Source organism: Macaca fascicularis, chromosome 14, assembly GCF_037993035.2.
Source record: "Macaca fascicularis isolate 582-1 chromosome 14, T2T-MFA8v1.1".
In the NCBI taxonomy this organism is placed as follows: Eukaryota; Metazoa; Chordata; class Mammalia; order Primates; family Cercopithecidae; genus Macaca; species Macaca fascicularis.
This window is the reverse complement of record NC_088388.1, coordinates 118,238,219-118,257,003: the sequence shown is the minus strand read 5'-3', so window position 1 is coordinate 118,257,003 and position 18,785 is coordinate 118,238,219. Positions and strand designations below refer to the sequence as shown.

General features: G+C 55.2%; 2 protein-coding genes across 11 annotated transcripts in view; one reads left to right on the top strand and one right to left on the bottom strand.

Moving 5' to 3' along the window:
* The window catches only part of LOC123568680 (uncharacterized), a 183,234-nt gene extending 180,982 nt beyond the window's left edge, over window positions 1-2,252 (bottom strand). For all 7 annotated transcript variants that reach the window (XR_012423794.1, XR_012423793.1, XR_012423791.1 and 4 more), the window contains exon 1: window positions 230-2,252. Coding sequence is in view for 3 of the 7 variants with exons in the window: in XM_065529106.2 (XP_065385178.1) it covers window positions 230-880 (651 nt within the window). In the remaining 4 variants the exon portion in view is untranslated. The remainder of the gene's footprint in view (window positions 1-229) is intronic.
* The window catches only part of USP2 (ubiquitin specific peptidase 2), a 26,744-nt gene continuing 8,440 nt past the window's right edge, over window positions 482-18,785 (top strand). Inside the window, exons 1-2 of one of the 4 annotated variants that reach the window (XM_005579926.3) lie at window positions 482-673; window positions 8,838-9,652. In XM_005579926.3, the coding sequence (XP_005579983.1) occupies window positions 8,879-9,652 (774 nt within the window). In that variant the 5' untranslated portion in view covers window positions 482-673; window positions 8,838-8,878. Of the gene's footprint in view, window positions 674-3,060; window positions 3,170-5,993; window positions 6,128-8,837; window positions 9,653-18,156; window positions 18,546-18,785 lie in introns of those variants that run through there. The other 3 variants (XM_065529100.1, XM_065529101.1, XM_005579927.4) reach the window with 3 other exon arrangements.

Genomic DNA, 18,785 nt, shown 5'->3' with positions numbered 1-18,785 from the left:
ATTTACCCACTCGGGCACTCATCACTAATCACTGGTCCCATGGAAGTAAAATGAGCGGCGAGTGTCTTTGAGAGTAAAGAAAAAGAGAAGAGGCTGAGGAACAGGACCTCCCCCAGTCCGGTGAGAAGGGGAGTGGGGGATGTTTAGCCTTCCCTAAAAACTGGAAGTTGATATGCCCCGGGGCTCAAGTTCCGAGCCTTCTCCCATGACCCCTCTTCTTTCCCAATACCTTCCAGCTGCCCCGTCGTGTGACATTCCAGTCCACCTCTGTTCCTGCTCCACCCACTCCAAACTCGCGTGCTTTTCCTCCACGTGGTTCTCTGTGTATATCGGTTGCCTGGGAGACCCCAGCCGGGCCGGGCTCTAATGACGCCACAATAGGAACAAGCCAATAGCCGTGACGCGACTCAGTGACGCGAGACGCGGGGGTGTGGCTCTGCCGACCCAGGCGCGATGAGGCGGCTGCCCGCTGGGTGGCGCCGATTTCCCGGGGAGGTCCCTTCTGGGACCCCGGCGGAGGTGGGAGAGAGGCAGGCAGGAGCCGAGGCCGGGGAGCTCTCTGCGTCAGCTGCGGACTGCGCCGCGCCAGCGCCAGCGCCAGCGCCAGCCGGGACTCACCCGCAGCTCCATGCTTGTGCCCGGTTCGACTCGTCCATCCTCCAAGAAGAGGCAGGTACGTGCCACCTGTCGGGAATCGGGGAGGGGGGATTCGGCGATCAGTGCCGGTTTGGGGCTCAGAAAGTAAGGTGTTCACGACAGCCTGGGCAGAGTGAACACTAGAAATATAGGGAGAGAGCCGGCTGTGCAGGGACGCTCCAGCTGTGTCTGCCAGTTGTGTGAGGGCTGCCTGCTGACAGCCCAGGGTGCCAGGAAATGCCATCTGTGTGTTGATCAGTGTATTCTAAGGAAATGCTGCTTCGGCGGGTCCTCCTCGCTGTGCCCTGGTATATCGGTGGTATGTGGCCCGAGAGTGACACTGACACCCCTCCCCATGTGTGCGTGCAGCTCACTCGCTGCTCTTAAAGCTCCCCGGGTTGTATCTGGTCAGTTTGCTAAAGGGGGTTGGGGGCATGGGGTGTGCAACAATTAAGCGGAAGGGGAGATTTTCCACCAATCCCTAACCAGAAAAAGGCAGCTTTGAAATTCTCACCAATCCCAAACCAGAAGCATGCACTCGGTGTTCCGAAGAGATCAACTTCTCAACAGTCAAGGGAAGCCCTAGCCAACCCATTCCAGCCCTTCCCTGAAGAGTGAACATCCTACCTCCTGACCTGGCTGCCTTTAGAATGGGACTGAGCTGGAGGTAGTGGTAGGGGCTGCTCACCTCCCCCGGAATGGGCATGAGAACATCCCCCAGATGGACCCCGGTAAAGCAGAGGAAAGGAGAACTGACTGGACTAAGGTCGAGGCAGGCCCCTTCCTTTGATGCTGTAGATGCAAGTCAGACTAGAGTCAGAATGAGGACTGGAATGAGGGCGTCCTCTGAAGTGCATCATCAGGACCTGGGCTGAGTCAGTAGCCTGTGCTAAGACAGGGTGGAGGCACCAAGCTGGGTACTCCCAGTCCTGGGGGAGAGCCATCGAGAAAACGTCCTGGGAGCAGACAAGTGCACCAAGGCCAGAGAGGCTAAGAACCCTGTTCCTTCCTCTTGTGACCCTGCCCAGCCCGGCTCTGTGGCCCTGGAATCCTGAGCCCTCCCACAGGTAGAGTGGAACCACCCCAGAGGGGCCAAGCATTCTCCTGGTGGTCTGGGGGAAGCTGTGCTTGCCGTATTTTTCTAGGCAAAGGGGGAAGGAGCCCAAATGGGCTTGGCCTTTCTCTGCTTGGTGGACTGGACATCTAGGAAGATGGCAAGCCTTGTTTGCCCTTCCCGGTTATGGGACATGGTCAGTTCAAAAAACCTTGGGACTGTTCTCTGGCATTAGAAAGGCACACGTCCGGTCAGGAGCAGTGGCTCATGCCTGTAATCCCAGTACTTTGGGAGGCCGAGGCGGGCGGATCACGCGGTCAGGAGATCGAGACCATCCTGGCTAACATGGTGAAACCCCGTCTCTACTAAAAATACAAAAAAATTAGCTGGGCATGGTAGCAGGCACTTGTAGTCCCAGCTACTCGGGAGGCTGAGGCAGGAGAATGGCATGAACCCAGGAAGCAGAGCTTGCAGTGAGGCGAGATCATGCCACTACACTGCAGCCTGGGAGACAGAGGGAGACTCTGTCTCAAAAAAAAAAAGAAAGAAAGAAAAGAAAAGAAAGAAAGACAGAAAAGAACCCTTCCCCAGGAGTAACCTTCCTTTTCTCCCTAGGAAAGTTCTCCTGGTAAGGTGCCATTACTAATAATACCACTAATTATAATAAGTGGAAGTATTCAATATAATCATCATGTTTATTGAACTCTTACTATGGGCCAGGAAATTTACAAATATTAATTTATTTAATCCTCACAACTGAGATAGACCATTATTATTATTATTCCTGTTTTGTAGATTAAATAGCTAAGATTCAGAGAACTTAAGTGACTTATCCACTATTTTGGAGCCAATAAGGGAAAGAACTAGCCTCCAAGCCCAGGCCGAGAAGTCCATTAGAAAAGAACGTTGGACTGAAACCTGAGTACTAGTCCCCTTTCTGCTTCTGGCTATCTGTATATGCCCTTGAGCAAGCTGCTTTCTTTCTTTAGGTTTACTCTATCTCAAAATTAAGAGTGGGGCTAACAGTATGGCTTCTGCCTGTTCTCTAATCCTGTGACTGACTGCTCTGGAAAATCCACTTTCTCCGTCTTTTTGTCTCAAGTTCCACCCCCACCCCTCCGTGCTCTTTTCAGTCCTCTTTCCTCTTGAATCTCCCCATTGTTCCCCTTCAAAATGCCCCCCTTCCAAGAGTCCTTACAGACCTCCTTGGCTGGCACTGGCCTGAAAGGGCAGCCCCTCAAGGGTGGGTACGCCACTGCCCCTTTAATTCTCCCGGGGCTTGGAATGCAAGTGAGTTGCGCTCACCATCTCTGCGAGTGTGCGAGGTCAGATAAGATACTATATATATCGGAGTCAGTAACCTGAGCTCCGGATTACCCAGCCCGGAGTCAGGCTCCAGCTTCTGGACTTTCCACGGCATTCCCTGCCCTGCTGTGGAAGAAGAAGCCCCCAGCTCCCATCCAGTGCCCCTGGACACAGGTCAGTAGCTGCCCCTTTGGTATCTGAGCTTGTCTGGGACTCTACCTAGAGGAAAGACATCAGTGTATCTAGGATAGCATGTAAGAGGCCACTCCACTGGGCCTGGTGGGTGTCAGGGGCAAGACCAAAGGCTCCTCCGGAGGCTGAGAACAGAGGAAAGATAAGGCCCTAGAGGAGAGGGAAGGAGACCAGAGTTCTCCCCTGGGGAAGGGACACCAGGAGAGTACCTGGGCAGAGGTGGTTGGAAAAGAGAATTTAAGGATCCCAATACTGCCTGGAGGCCCATTTCTTTGCTTTGTCTTGGAAGCATAGAGATGCCCACCCCACTCACAACCCCAAATCAAGGAGCACCCTATAGAAACTGCCCTGGGCCCACCCACTTCTTCTCCACCAGTCAGGATTCTTGCCTTAATCTCCAATCTCTTTATCTTACCTCCTCCCCTCCCCCAGCTCTTGGGTAACTACTGGGAGCAGGAGAAAGAGAAATGGACCCAAATTCCCTTGGATGACCCCTTGCCAGGGCAGGCAAGAGGATTAAGCTGGTGGATCAGTGGGTGCTAGCCCCTGATAGACAGAGCCTAGTGACAGGCTGGAGAGGAGGGGGCCAGCCGAGGCCCTGGGGCCTGAGAGGAGTAGGCTGAGTTCAAGGACTGTTTGAGCATAAATATGCCCCTGCCCCCACAATCCCCTACTCTACCCACGTCCTCTACACCTGCCAGGATTCCCTCATCCCATCCTCTAGGACCAGACACTTGTGCCCAGATAGTGCAGCAGGTGACCGGAGCAGCTGGGAGGGCGGGTCAAAGTGCAGATGGAAGGAGACAGGGCCCCTCTCACCCGCCTTGTCCTTCAAGGTCAGCACATTCTGATGCTGTTAGCAAGTGGCTTCAGGAGGCTCTGAGGTCACCACTGTGGAGACTCCCAGCCACCTGGCGGGACTGGCTGGGACTCCCCACTCACCTTTTCTGGGCACCTGAGTAGGAGGGAAGACTTAATCCTGTTTAGGCATGCTTCTGAAACTCAGCTAGAGGTTCTCTATCCAGGCCCCAGTAGCAAAGCAGGCTTTCACCCTCAGAAAGCCAAGCAGATCTGGGCAGAGAGAAGCCATGAAGGCAGAGAGAAGCCTGGGGGCAGGGGATGGGTGATGTGGGGCATCACCCATCCCCTGCCCCCAGGGCCAGGAGTGCCTGGAATTCCTGGGGAGCAAGTTCCTCCCCTGGCTTGGCAGGTTAGGGAGCCCTTCACATGAGCAACAGGAAGTGACAGTGGCTGAAGCAAAGGGGTTGGCTGCCCCAGGGGGACAGGGTTCATTTTAACCCCTGACTCACCCAGCATGGGTACCTTGAGGAGTGGGCCAAGCTGCAGCCAGGGTAGGAGGCTAGGGACTTGCTCATAACCAGGCCAGGGACCCAAGGCTCTGAGCTGGGGTAGATGCTGCTGCCAGGGAACACACAGGGGCTTGGCACAGTGGGTGAAATGGAGGCTTCCTGGACCATCTCGCGGCCGATCAGTATTGTTCTAGGGCTCGAGTTGCACCTGGCTTCACTTTCATTCGCCTGCAGTGGAAAATCCAGAGGGCTGCTCCTGCCGGAGTCTGTACACCCCATGTTGTACCTAGAGGAGAGGGAAGGAGACCAGGGCTCTCCCGTGGGGAGGGGACGCCAGGAGAGTACTTGTGCAGAGGTGGTTGGAAAAGAGAATTTAAGGATCCAGGACTGCCTGGAGGCCCATTTCTTTGCCTTGTCTTGGAAGTGTAGAGATGCCGGAGGGCGGACACCTGGATCCTGTGGCGGTCCTTCCCTCAAACCCCACCTACAGGTCCCAGTCCCGACTCGTCCCATGGAGAGCCAGGGAAGAGTGAAGCAGGGGTCTGGGCTTCAGGCCAGCTATAGCGGACAGAGCATAGAGCACAGGTCCAGCCCAGCTCTGCCACTGCTCCCAGTGTGACTTTGGGAAATCCACATCACTCCCAGCATCGCCAATTTCCTCATCTGCAAATGGATATTATAACAGCACCTACCGCTTAAAGGAGTCGGGAGGGTTCAGTGAGTTAATACACTGTGTCCCAAGCCTTAGTGCAGTTTTAAGCTTTAATAACTTCAGAAATACAAATGCTAAAAACTTCATTTGAAAGTTTCCATATTTAAATGTCTTATATATTTATTTTCTAATTGTGAATGTTTTTTTAATTTTAATTTAAATAATTTAATCTGTCCAAAGAGGTGTGTAAGTTGGAGACATTTATGTCTGAAAGAACTCCAGCTTAAACCCACACTAAGACTTTTTGGGGTGCTCTGTGTATGAAGCACACCTAGAAGAATGTGTTACATGGCGAGGGCCAATGAGAGCTGATGTGAGGCCGCAGAGAAGATGGACTCAGAAGCTGCATGTGAAGTACTCAGCATGCCTGGGGCCTGGTTCAGAGGTGACCAGCACCAGCCGGCTGGGGTGACAGCTGCTTGGCTCACATGTCCTGACAGGAAGCCCAGGCCTCTGTGCAGAGGAGTGCTGCCGCACCTCCCAGGAGAGGGAAACTGTGCAAAATGACAGGAATCTCTGACAGAGAAGGAAGGGTCCAGACACCTCAGTGAAGATGGCCAGGAAGAGGAGCTGGGCAGGGGACTGCCCCCGTTGTCCAAGGTGGCGGACACCCGGGGAGGCGCTGCCTGGAGCTGCGTGCCTGTACTTGCCAGCTCTGGGTAAACAGTGAAAGAAGCTGGGCAGCAGGGGCCCCGCACTGGGCAGGGAGGGGTATGGGGGATCCCAGCCAATCGGCTTGCCTCCCACTGTCCCATGAAAGGGCCATTCAGTTCAGGCTGTTCCTGTGGCAACAGGGAGACTCGCAGCCATGTGAGTGCCCGTCCTGTCCCTGTCTTGCGCGGCGAGACTCCGGCCAGGGCCCCAGCCCCGCTCTCCTGCCCATAGTGCATTCTGTGGCCTCCAGGGACAGCTGTGCAGGTAATGCCAAGGGGCACCAACCCAGGCTGTGCCTTCACCTGGAAGGTGCTAGGACCTTTGAGAGTGAAACTGGGGGTTGTGGGAGGGGAGAGACATGTGGAAGGCCCCCACCCCAATAGGAACCCTCTCCCCAGACGTGGGAACTGTAGCTAGATGTCAGAGCCTAGAAGCAGCTTCCATGGAGTATTAGTGATGGCATGACTCTTAGGGCTGCTGGGAGGAGGGGGAGGGGTCTGGCAATCACCTGCCAGATGGAAAGGAGAGTGGGGATTTGGGAGCCTTCCTGGGAATCTGTGGGCCAGAGGTGTGGCCCCAACTCCAGCTCTAAAGCCTTTCAGAGCTGTCTGTCGCTGTCCTCTGGACCTTGTTTGGCCCCAGCACTTCTGCGTCATCAGCAGGGCCAAGGGATGTCACGGGCTTGGGGCGCTGCCCGTAGAATACCAATTCCCTGAGAGCCTTAGTGTGGAGGAGGGGGAGGGAGAGCTGTGGGGAGGAGCCATGAGCTCATACCCTTGTTGTGGGGGTTGTATCTGATTGGCTGCCTGGTGTCCCAGAGCCCAGCTCCTGAGACCTGGAATCTCTTTGACTTTGCATTATTGATAGAGTTCTCCAAAGCGAAATAGAGCAGGACTGGGCCTCCCACCCCCACCTTGTGCCTCTGTCTGTCTCTCCCGCTACGGTTTCCCTCTAACCCTGTGTAATGTCATCCCCCAGTTACCTTTCCCTAGAAAGGGGTGAAAGTTGTGCTGGGCACAGTGGGCAAAGAAGTATACATGGAGGGCCGGGGCCCCCTGGGCCAGGTGGCAAAAGGACAATAAGATGGACCAGGCCTTTCTGATGTCAGCCTGGACTGAAAACTGCTGGAGTTCTCAGGCAGGGTCAAGAAATGCTGTTCTGGGTCCTATATAGAAGCTACCTGCTCATCTCTCACCCCTGTACCTACCCCAAAGCCTTGTGTGGACTGGGATTCTAGAGCTTTCTGCCAAGCCCTTGCATTTGGGGTTTGGCACCATCTCCTCTCTGCCCTGATGGGCTGGGTTGCCCAGCCAGTGTCTGCTGAGTGGCCAGATGTCTGCCCACTGCCTGCTTCTCTCGCTGGGGGCTGCATGGGGAGGCCTGGTGTCCCAAGCTGAGGCTAGAGGCTGGCCAGGCTGGGAGACAGCCAGCCCTGATATTATCATAGACCTACAGAGGGCAGAGCCAGGCTGCCTCGCAGTAGCTCGGGGAGGAGATGGTAACCACTGTCATTGTGGAGCCCTTCACGTGTTATTATCTCATTTATTCCTCACAACAGCCCTGTGAGGTAGGAATTATGAGGATGGTGGTTTTACTCATTTACAGATGAGGAAGTTGGGGCTCAGAGAGGTTACATGATTAGTGCAAAATCACCCAGCTAGTCTATCACAGGGCAAGTCCCACCACTCTGAGAGTCCTGGATGGCTCTGCTTCCGTCCCCCTAGAGAGCCCCCCAAGAGCCCCTGATGCCCTTGAGGACAGGCTTCTGACCCTACTTGCTCCTCTGCCACTCCAGCTCTATTGGATACAGGCTGCATGTTTACGGCAATGGAAGGCCTCCGGGGGTCCCCAACTGACCCTAAATCTGATGAGGGGGTGGTAACTCAAGGTTAAGTGGAAAGAACACTGGCCAGGATTTCAAAGACCTGGATTCCAGTCCTGGCTCTGCTGGTGTGTGGCTGGGGAGAAATAAGCACCACTTTTCCCATCTGTACAACAGATAGATTAAAATTCATGATCCTCTGGGGCTTTCAAAGCTCCACATTCAGCAGTTCCTTCACTAGACCCTCCCCAGCTGCTGGACTGGAACAGGGAAGGACTGGGAATGCCACGTGCAGTGCAAGATTTGGGACTGTAGGGGGCCCCCTTTGCACAAACATCACCAGGACCAATTTGGGATCCGGATCCATGTCGGTAGAGGAACCCTGTGTTGGTAGAGGAACTCTTGGGAGGCCCAGGGCCCTAACTCCACTTAGAACAGAAGCTTAGCTCAGTGACATGAGTGGGTTCTACTTCACGAGTGTCCCTCACTGTGGGACCAGCAGCAGATGCTGGTGTCTGGGGAAAAGGTCTGGAGACCACGTTCTGGCCCCTCGCTGTTGCATGCTCACTCACGGCCTCCCCTGCCCACCCACACCCCATTACTTCCTCTCCTGAGCCTCCTTGGCCCCACAGGGGATCTGACCAAATGATCTTCAGGTCATTCCAGCACAGTCTAGGTTTCCAAAAAGACACCTGCTCATCACATAAGTCAGAAGGGACAGAAGTGGTCTTAACTCCTGAAATATCCAGCATTCTCAACCCAGGGGTCTGTGGCATCCCCCCAGCTCAAGAGTTTCTGCAGTTGCTGAGGCAATGGGATTTGAGCTGGAAGACTGCACGGCTTGGTGGGCTGTGGACGTCGGGTAGCCCCTGCTTGTGTGTTTGAGTCTTTGAATGGCCAGGATGCGCTGATTCCCTGTGTGGCATATAAAAGCCACCTCATCCCTTGCACTCTCACTGAGGCGTGAACACACAGGTGCAAGCAAGCCCGTGTGCACACCTGTGTGCATGTGTGTTTCTCAGCAGCCAGCCTGTCTCTTGTGGAAATGGACTGGGAGCTCTTAGGTTCTGGCCCAGCTAGGGATGGGGAGCGGGTCTGTGGGAGCCCGACACCTGGCAGGGCCCTCTGACAACTACTCTCCTTGTCTTTCAGCCCATGAGGCTCCCAGTCCCCACTGAGTGCGACCCTGAAGGATGTCCCAGCTCTCCTCCACCCTGAAGCGCTACACAGAATCAGCCCGCTACACAGATGCCCACTATTCCAAGTCGGGCTATGGTGCCTATACCCCCTCCTCCTACGGGGCCAACCTGGCTGCCTCCTTACTGGAGAAAGAGAAATTTGGTTTCAAGCCGGTCCCCGCCAGCAGCTTCCTCACCCGTCCCCGTACCTATGGCCCCTCCTCCATCCTGGACTATGACCGGGGCCGCCCCCTGCTGAGACCCAACATCACTGGGGGAGGTAAGCGGGCAGAAAGCCAGACCCGGGGTACTGAGCGGCCTTCAGGCAGTGGCCTCAGTGGGGGCAGTGGATTCCCTTATGGAGTGAGCAACAACTGCCTCAGCTACCTGCCCATGAATGCCTATGACCAGGGGGTGACCCTAACCCAGAAGTCGGACAGCCAATCAGACCTGGCCCGGGATTTCTCCAGCCTCCGGACCTCAGATAACTACCGGATAGACCCCGGGAACCTGGGTCGCAGCCCCATGCTGGCCCGGACGCGCAAGGAGCTCTGCACCCTGCAGGGGCTCTACCAGGCAGCCAGCCGCCCTGAGTACCTGGTGGACTACCTGGAGAACTATGGTCGCAAGGGCAGTGCATCTCAGGTGCCCTCCCAGACCCCTCCTTCACGAGTCCCTGAAATCCTCAGCCCAACCTTCCGACCCATTGGCCGCTACACGCTGTGGGAGAAGGGAAAGGGTCAGGCCCCTGGGCCCAGCCGCTCCAGCTCCCCGGGGAGAGACAGCATGGTGAGTTTACCCTTGGGGACCGGGGATGGGCTGGGGAGGCAGCCACTGTTGCAGAACAGCCAGGCTGAGGGCTTGACTCCCAACCTGACTGATGATTGACAGCAGCCGGTGGCTGCTCCTGGTGAAGACAAACAAGAGAGGTCATCCCAGCATGTCTGGTGCCCCTGGGGCTCCGTGCCGAGGGGAGGGGCTTTCCTGCTCTGCCTAGAAAGCCCACTCAGGGCCTGTGCACTCGAGGACAGTCCAGTAGTGTTCTCAGGAATGCTCCGCTGCCCCCAGTGAACGACTCTTCTCACCTTCTCCTTTTCCATCTGAGATGCCAGTGCCTCCTGCAGGCCCTGCCCCAACCTGGGCTGGATGCGGGGGCCCCAGACCACCAGTGCACCCAGTAGCAGGAGGGCGTCCTTGCTGCGGTTACATCTCCCCTCTTGTGCAGGTTTTATTCCCTAGCCCCGAGGCCTGGCTTTATATTTGGACATAAGACATTAGGGGAAGAGGGACTCTCCTCTGAGTGACACTGGCATGCTCAGGACTAGGGTATCAGACAGCAAGGCTTATCATCTGGCTTTGGAGAAAGTAGTGGAGAAATTTTTATCTAGGGCTTGAGACAATCCAATACCTCTATTCCAGCCCTGCCTCAGCTGGAATGAGAGAAGAGGCTCTGCTGGAGACTGACCAAGGGCTGGCATGGCCTTGCTCGCAACTAATCTCTGAACGCGCCTCTCTTGGGGCACTGACGACATCTGCCTTTCTGTAGTTATTAGTGTGTCCATTAGGTGGCAAGCTCTCAGAGGAGGAAAACGAAATCCTATCTCTAGATCCCCTGCCACGTGCCTCCCACAACGGGAACTGACCTGCTGATTGCATGGATGAATGGATGGATGGATGGATGGGTGGGTGGTGGGATAGGTGGGTGGGTGGATACATGGGTAGTGGCAGGTGGACAGATGCACAGGCAAGCATATGGACAGAAGGGCTGGGTGCTGTGTCTCCTCCATTACCTTACATACCCCTCCCTACTGCTAGGACAAGTACATTTTGAAAACAACAGCCTGCCACAGCAAGAAATGCTGCTTGGAGGGCTGATCCAGACAAATGCAGCAGGGGTTCAGGACTAGGGGCAGGACCTTGAAGCTTGCATAAGTAAACATCTTGAGAGGGCAACTTTGATAATATTACTTAGGGAGTCTTGGCTTTGCTGTGCCATCTGTGAAGTGGCACAGGAGATAGAAATGCTGGTGCCTCCCAGAACTTTCAGAACCTGACAAGGCAGGGCTGGATCCACTGTAGAAAGGAGTGGAGAAGAGACATGTGTCACAACACAGCTGGCCTGGGGGGAAAGTATCAGCTCTCAGGGGGCCACATGCTGGGCTTGTGGTGGAGCAGGATTCACTTGGACTCGGCTGGTGCTGTTCATCCCCAGGGCAATTAGAATATGGCTCTCCTCAGAGGGGTTTGGGTCCTAGAAGCCTCTGCAGGGCTCCCTCCCCTTGCTCAGAAGAGAAGGGTTGTTGCATGGTCAGCAGTGCTCCTTAAAGTGGGGTCTGCAGACTTCCTGTGTCAGAGTCACTGCAGGGCTTAACGATTCACTCAAACCCACTGACACAAACTCTCTCGGGATGGGGCCTGGGAAGCCGCTCTTTCCACAAGCTCTTTGGGTGATCTCTAGGCCTGCTGAGATGGAAAACCTCACCACAGACTAAACTACAGACCCATCCTCAGCCCCAACCATGAGAGCAGTCAGTATTCCCCTTTACTGGGGGTCAGATTCCACTGGGAATCTGCCTCCTCCCGGCACAGGCATGGCCCAACCCTCCTGGGAGTCTGCTGCCCTCCACCTCTCCAGAAGGGACAACCCTGGCTCCTCCCCACGGCTCCAGGGCCAAGGTGAAGGGAATTTTGAGAGAGGATCTCAAAGAAGTGGCAGATTGCCCTGGGACAAACTCTGCCACCCTCATCCAGAAGCAACTCATAAGGCGCTTTAGCCGGGAATGCCCTGCAGTTGAGCTAGTGTTTCATTCTGAGCTCATGCCCCAGAAGATACTGCCAACCAGCAGAGGCCTCTCCAGGGTCAATGGTACAAGACCTTTATTTAACCTCACCCCGCTCTCTCCACCCCTCTTATCCTCATTTCCTGGAGCAGAGTGCATCTTGCTGAGGTGAGAACAACCCTGCTCGTGGGGCCTGGATCACTTCTTTCTAAAACTGGGTCCAGTTTCTTTCTAGATCTCCATCTGGGGATCTTGCCTTCTGAGGCACTCATTTGTGGTGCTCAGTTGACTAGCAGTGTGACCTCAGATAGGCCCCTTAGCTTCTGAAGCTGTGTCCTCCTCTATAAAATGAGTGATCATAGTTCACACTTCATAGATTACTTGAGGAATGAAAATATAATGTATGTCAAAGGGCCTGGCACGTTGCCTTATAAATGTTAGTCCTCCTTGTACCCTTCCGGTGCTTTGGGAGGCAAGAGATGTGTGTGAGCAACAGTCCCTGCCCTCAGTGCCTTCACAATTCACTTAGGGAAATAAGTTTGTTTTGTTTTTTTGGAGATGGAGTCTCGCTCTGTCACACCCAGGCTGGACTGCAGTGGTGTGATCTCGGCTCACTGCAACCTCCACCTCCCGGGTTCAAGTGATTCTCCTGTCTCAGCCTCCCAAGTAGCTAGGACTAGCGGCATGTACCACCACACCAGGCTAATTTTGTGTTTTTAGTGAGACGGGGTTTCACCATGCTGGCCAGGCTGGTCTTGAACTTCTGACCTCAGGTGATCCACCTGCCTTGGCCTCCCAAAGCGCTGAGATTACAGGTGCGAGCCACCACACCTGGCCGAGAAATAAGTTATTAAATAGGTACAATGGGAAGGCAGCCCTGGGTGTTCTTGAGTGTCACAGGTGGAGGGAAAGGGAGAGGTCATCTGAGGCTGGGACAGGCTGCTCGTGACCAGTGGAAGGAACAGTTGGCTGCTCTAACCTTGGATACCTATCAGCTGGGCTGTATTTCCCAGACTATAAAAGGGAACAATCACGCCTGCCCTGCCCACCTCACAAGCATGCCGTGAGGCTCAAAGCAAATAATGAAGGTGGAGGAATGTGAAATCAATAAAATGCTGCGGAAGAGGTCATTTAAACTTAAGGGGGGAAAAGAGATCATAGAAAGGGGTCATTTGGCAGCTGACTAGAGTAGGAAGTCCCCCCCGTACCAACCCCGTGGGAGAAACAGAGGTAAAAAAGTACATCCTGTGTCCCAGGGGGTTCTCAGGGTAGCTGACCGGAGCGACAGCTGGCATTCATTAAGGGAGGTCAACAGCAGGCTGTGACCAGGGAGAACGGTTCTAGCCAGACTTCTTTCCCTCATTAACAGTAACATTCAAAACGAACCTTTGAATATCACAGACTCAGCTGAGCATGAGTACAGAGCTGGCAGGGGCGGGGGGGAGGGGGCACCACATAAATTCAGAATTATCCCCTCCCCATGCTTGTGTAAGCACCAACAAAATGCCAGGCCAGGGGGGTGCAGCTCAGCACTTGTATAACGAGGGCCTCTCCTGAGACTCCACCTTCTGCTTAAAATGCAGAGAGGAGGAAAAGTGATGGTGGAAAAAAAAGCATTCACTACCCCCAGTGGGGACTCCAAGTCAGTCCAGGTGGTTCAGCCCTGCAGAGAGCCAGGAGCCCCAGTCCCAACCCTGTCATCTCCCCACTCCGCCCCACCTCTCCTGTTCCCGGGGCCTATGGAAGGACAAGCTGTTCCCACTGAGCCCTGCCAGGGCTGCGCTTTAACCCCTACAATCCTTCCTAATCCCCCTCTGCTCCACCCCTCCAGCTGCTCCTCCCTAGTCCTGGCATTCTGCCCGCTGGCCTCTGCCCAGCCCTTGCCCCGCCCTGCCCAGGCTACCCTCTCCTCTCCCCAAGAAGAGCCAGGGGTTGGCCCAGGGCCCTCCAGAGCACAGTCAGCAAGCTGGGCACCTGCAACTCGGACGCAGAGCCAGGGCTGAGGCTCAGAGTCTGGCCCAGCCTATTCTCACCCAGCCAGTCTCTTCGACACCCTTACCCTCTGCTCCAGGACCTGTTTCTAGGAGCAAAAGGTCTGGGAAACTGAATACCTGGGTCCTATTTGCCACTGGGGCTGCTGACTCATCTTCAGAAGCCTTGGGTTCCAGCTGTTCAGTGACAGAGAGATTATATAAGCTGAGGTCATGTGATTTTTCCCTCGGGTGGGACTTTGGACTTGAATGCTGCCCTGCAGTGAGCGGAGGTTACTCCAAAGAGAACAAGTTGCGGATAGCAGGGGCTGTCCTGGAGCTCCTAGGTGAGAAGTACAACTCGCCTCTCGTTCCTCGTGTTCTCGCTCCGTTCACGCAGCCATACTGGCCTGCATCCCTGCTGCCTTGTTTGTCCAGCTTGGCAGCCTGAGATCCTGGGGTCTGTCCTCGCCTACTCCCACAAAACCAGGTTCACTCAGCCACCCTGAGGAGGTTGAACTTCCTGAAGTCATGAATCTGTGTTGGCAGCATGAGAAGGTCACTAAAGGACCTTAAGCCAGAGGGACCCCTTGACCAGGAGCTATCCTAGCTGCTGCGAAGGAAAGGGCAGTGGGTTTGTGGCTTGTGACTAGAATCAGCAAGACACTGATGTCGCCATCCCTTGCAGACCGGCTGTGGGCTGTATCCTGGCTGTTAGCCTTGGTGCTGCCTTATCCAGGCTCAATTTCTCAATCGGTGCCCAGCACCATCCTCCCGCCTCCTCCTCCACCCCCACTCCAGGATGTCTTCATGAGTTAATGTGGTGCTGGGGTGGGGCTCAGCAATGCAGAAGTTAATCCAAGCCTGGCAAAATGTTCCTTGCCCCTGGGGGAGCCGCTCCACTGACCACCGGCTGCAGAAATGAACGCCATGTTCAGAGCCCACAGCTGCACACGTGGCCCCTTGTACCTTCTCACCTCAATATATACATAAAACCAGCACCCCGGACAGAGATATATGCAAAAGAAGGAGGTGTGTGGGCCTCTGGAATCCAGCTGGTTCAGGCCAGACTGCCTGGCCTCAAAGGAGTGCAGAGCTTTTGGCCTCTTGGGGTCCATGTCATGCAGGGAAGCAGACCTTCCTACACAGAGTGGGGAGGATAGGCTGACCCTCTCTCCCCAAGGTGCACTGTGGGGCAAAAGCCCAACCCTTAACAAGGACTCAGAGCCCCTACCTTTTCATCCATCAATCAATCAGGCCACCGGTCTGTCCATTTGCTGTGGTAATCGCAGGCACATGCTGGGAGCCAGGCTTTGAGACATCTGCCTTAGCCCCAGCAGTGTCCCCAAACCCTGGCCCAAGCTGCCCACGCAGATCTGAGAGAAGCAGGATACTCTCAGTCCCAGCCCTCATAGAGCTAGCCCTGACTTTCATTTATATCACTCCATCTCATGCCAGGAAGGACTTAAGGTGAAAACAATTACTTATCCTACAGGGGAAGCAGGCCAAGCCCAGGTTCTGAGGAACAGCAGTCCGGATGCAGGAATGAGCCCAGCTCAGATTAGCTTAGTGTATTTGAAGCACAGAGAGTCACTGAGCCAGAGCCGGATTCAGATGCCAGAAGCCTCTATCCTTTGTATCCATCCCACTCCAAGAATGGCAGTGAAGAGAAAGGGTCTCACAGAGACCTGGCTGGCTGAGAGATGAGCCAAGGTCCTTTGTGGCCGTGTCCTGCAGCAGTCAGACCTGCTTGACTAGACTGGACCCTGTGTGGATTCTCTCCTCCCACCCCAGACTTCTCAAAGTGCTCCCACACTAAAGCTTTCGCCTCTGGCCCTCCCTGCTCCTAGCAACCCCTCTAACCTCCTAAATCCCAGGGAAGAGGGAGAGCAAGCTAGCAGAACACCCAGATGTCCTGGGTGGGAGTGCTTACATCACTGTGTCTAAGTCATGGGGAAACAGGCCAAATGCTATAGTGGGTGAGCACCTCTTGGGCAGGTCCCCCCAAGCCCAGCAGCACATGTGTTCAACATGCAAAACCAGACTCACACCCCACCCTCTGAGGCTTAGTGGGACTCCCAGGATTCCCAGCAGAGCCTGGTCTGGCCCTCTTTAGAGACAAGATCAACACCGTTTTTTAAGAACCCACTAAGAGAACCGAACCCACAACCCTGCCCTTGAGGAGGTTTCGGTGTGCTGGCACAACCATGACAAGCCACACGCAATCTAAGACCATTTATAGGACTCTTTGAAACACTTATAAAACAAAGATAAACATATTAAGATAAATTAACACCATGCAAACTGAATGCGCATAGACTGAGGATATGCAGTAATGGAGAGTTTAGAGCTGGGTGGAGTTAATTAGGGAAGTCTTTTGGAAGATGCAAATTTTAGGCAGAATTTACAAGTAGGTAATTGGCAGAGAGCAAGAAGTACATCTCAGAATTTCCTGTTAAAAGCGTGGGTTTTGCTGTAAGACAAAGCCCCACATTGTCATTTATTAACTTTGCAGTCCTGGAAATTCATTTGACCTCTCTAGGCTTAAGGTCCTTCACCTATAAAACAGAGGTAATAGGCCGGGCGCGGTGACTCACACCTGTAATCCCAGCACTCTGGGAGGCTGAGATGTGCAGATCACTTGAGGTCAGGAGTTCATGACCAGCCTGGCCAACATGGTGAAACCCCATCTCTACTAAAAATACAAAAATTAGCCAGGCATGGTGGTGTGCACCTGTAATCCCAGCTGCTCCGGAAGCTGAGGCAGGAGAATTGTTTGAACCCGGGAGGCGGAGGTTACAGTGAGCCAAGATTATGCCTCTGCACTCCAGCCTGGGTGACAGAGCGAGACTCTGTCTCAAAAAATAAAATAAAATAAAAAATAAATAAAATAGAGGTAGTAGTTACTACAGCATGATGTTATTATAGAAATTAACTGGGATAATATATATAAAACCCTTAACCCAGTTCCTGGGATCTAATAAGTACTTAATGAGTGGCAGTTTTGGTTTTTCAGCAGAGGATAAGCACAGGCTGGTCGAGAGCAGTGGTCAGAGAAGACTGAGGGTGGTGGGCCTTTGGACAGACAGCCTTGGAGAAAGGCTACCTGAGGCTTCGGGACTGGATGCAAGGGCAGGTGCTCTAGTTGTGATCAGATGATCAGATGCAAACATTGCTTCAGATGGTGTAGGGCTGGCTTGAAAGCGTCTGGCTGGAAAGGAGGCTTGGAGAAAGGCTGCTGCAGTTTGTCCAGGGTCCAGGTTCAGTCAGAGTCTGGGTGAGGACAGTGACTGTAGAGATCACCCGTCCTCACATGCCCACTCTCACTGATCACAAGCAGACTGCCTGTGGTTCCTGTCCCCTGCCCCCTCCTCCCACCACACTGCTGGCACACAGGGGAGGGGGCAACTGTCCCCACTCCTCTCTCATTGGCATGAAATTGCTGCTTTGTGGGTGGCCTAGGGTACCGCCATACATGTGTCCTGGACACAGTCCCCATGTAGCTGTGGTCATGTGTGCGTGTACATGTGGGGATGAGCACACCAGAAGGAACAGAAGGAGCCCACAGATGAGTAACAGCATACACTGCTGCCTCTTGGAGTATTTTTAAATGCTAAAAATACTGGCTAAAAATAGCCAGCAAGCTCCAAACAAGACACTTTCTCTAGGCAGATTCGTGAGCTTCCCTGTTAGGTGGAGGGGTGGAGCATCAGAAATGAAGCCTAAAGACCCCTGATCTTCAAGCATGGCTGGGCTTAGGGTCAGAGTAGAACACTCGCCCCCGTGCCAGCTGAGCGCCTATTTCCCCACTATTTATTACTTTCTTCCCAGCTCCCCAACAAGTCAAATTTGAGAGTGGGTAGAGCTGGAGCTGGGTAATTGGTTAGAAGAGACCAGAAAAGAAGCCAAGTGAGAAGGTGACCTATTGGGCCTTATAAAATATGGGCACTGCCTCTCTTGAAAGAGGCCAGACAGGACTGTTAGGAGGAGGGCAGCTGAGCCCCTAGGCCGTGCAGGTCTATCTTCTTAACCTGGGCCCACTGACCTCCACTGACTGCATGAATTTGGGGCTTCACCAGGGCCTGAGCACCCCCAGAACGCTAGACAAAAGCTTGTGCATATGCGTATTTCGCCCTGAAGAGGAAAAAGCTTTCATCACGTTCTCCAAATGGTTTGCAGCCCCCCAAGAGTTAGGAAGTGTAACGCTGCCTTCGGGGAAGTTCACCCGGTTGACACTGGGTCTTGGGGAGACGTCCTCTACGGGCCCCAAAGATCACTTATCCTGAGCTAAGCCTCAACCCCGAGGCCGGCCAGGGCCTCCGGGCTCCGGTCCTGCCTCCCCCGCGGGCCTGCCTCGCCGGGGGTCAGCGGGCTGGGGGGACCGCGGAGCGCGGGAAAGGCCCGGCGGGGGAGGACCGACCTTGCTGCCTCGTTCGGGTCCGCGTGCTGGCGCCGGGGGCGGGACGGAGGCGGGGTGGGGCGGGGCTGCGGGCCTAGCCCCGCCCCAGCGCTGACGTCGCTGAGCCCGAGGCGCCGGCTCGGCAGCCAGTCGGCCGGAGAGCGAGAGCAGGGACCCGGGCGGTTGGCGGCGCACGCCGGGGAGGTTGAGGCGGAAGAGCGCGCGTTCGGGCCCCGCGGTAACGGTTACCTCCGGGCGCCGCGGACAGTGTCCTGTGGCGGTCCCGCCGGCTTCGGCGTCTGGACTGTGGCACCGCGCGGGGACTCCCCCCGCGCCCCCGCTGCCAACGTTAAGCGAGGGCCAAAGCCCGCCGCCCGCCCCCCAGCATGCGCACCTCGTACACCGTGACCCTGCCCGAGGAGCCCCCCGCCGCCCCCTTTCCCGCCCTCGCCAAGGAGCTGCGGCCGCGCTCCCCTCTCTCCCCGTCCCTGCTGCTCTCCACCTTCGTGGGGCTCCTGCTCAACAAAGCCAAGGTACGCGGGCCCTTTTCCGGGACCCCCGCGCCGAGAGCCTGGGGTCCCGCCTTCTCCCTGGCCCCTGCCCGCCACGCGCCCCTAGGTGAAGGGACGGATTCTTCCCAGCCCCCACCCCTCCTTTCCCAGGGTCTCCTGGCAAGGAATGCCCCCTCCCCAGGTGATCGCACGCTTACTCGCGGTCCCCTCCCCTGGTGGATGTCCGACGAGCCCCACTTTCCCCCTCCCTCTCGGTGACCC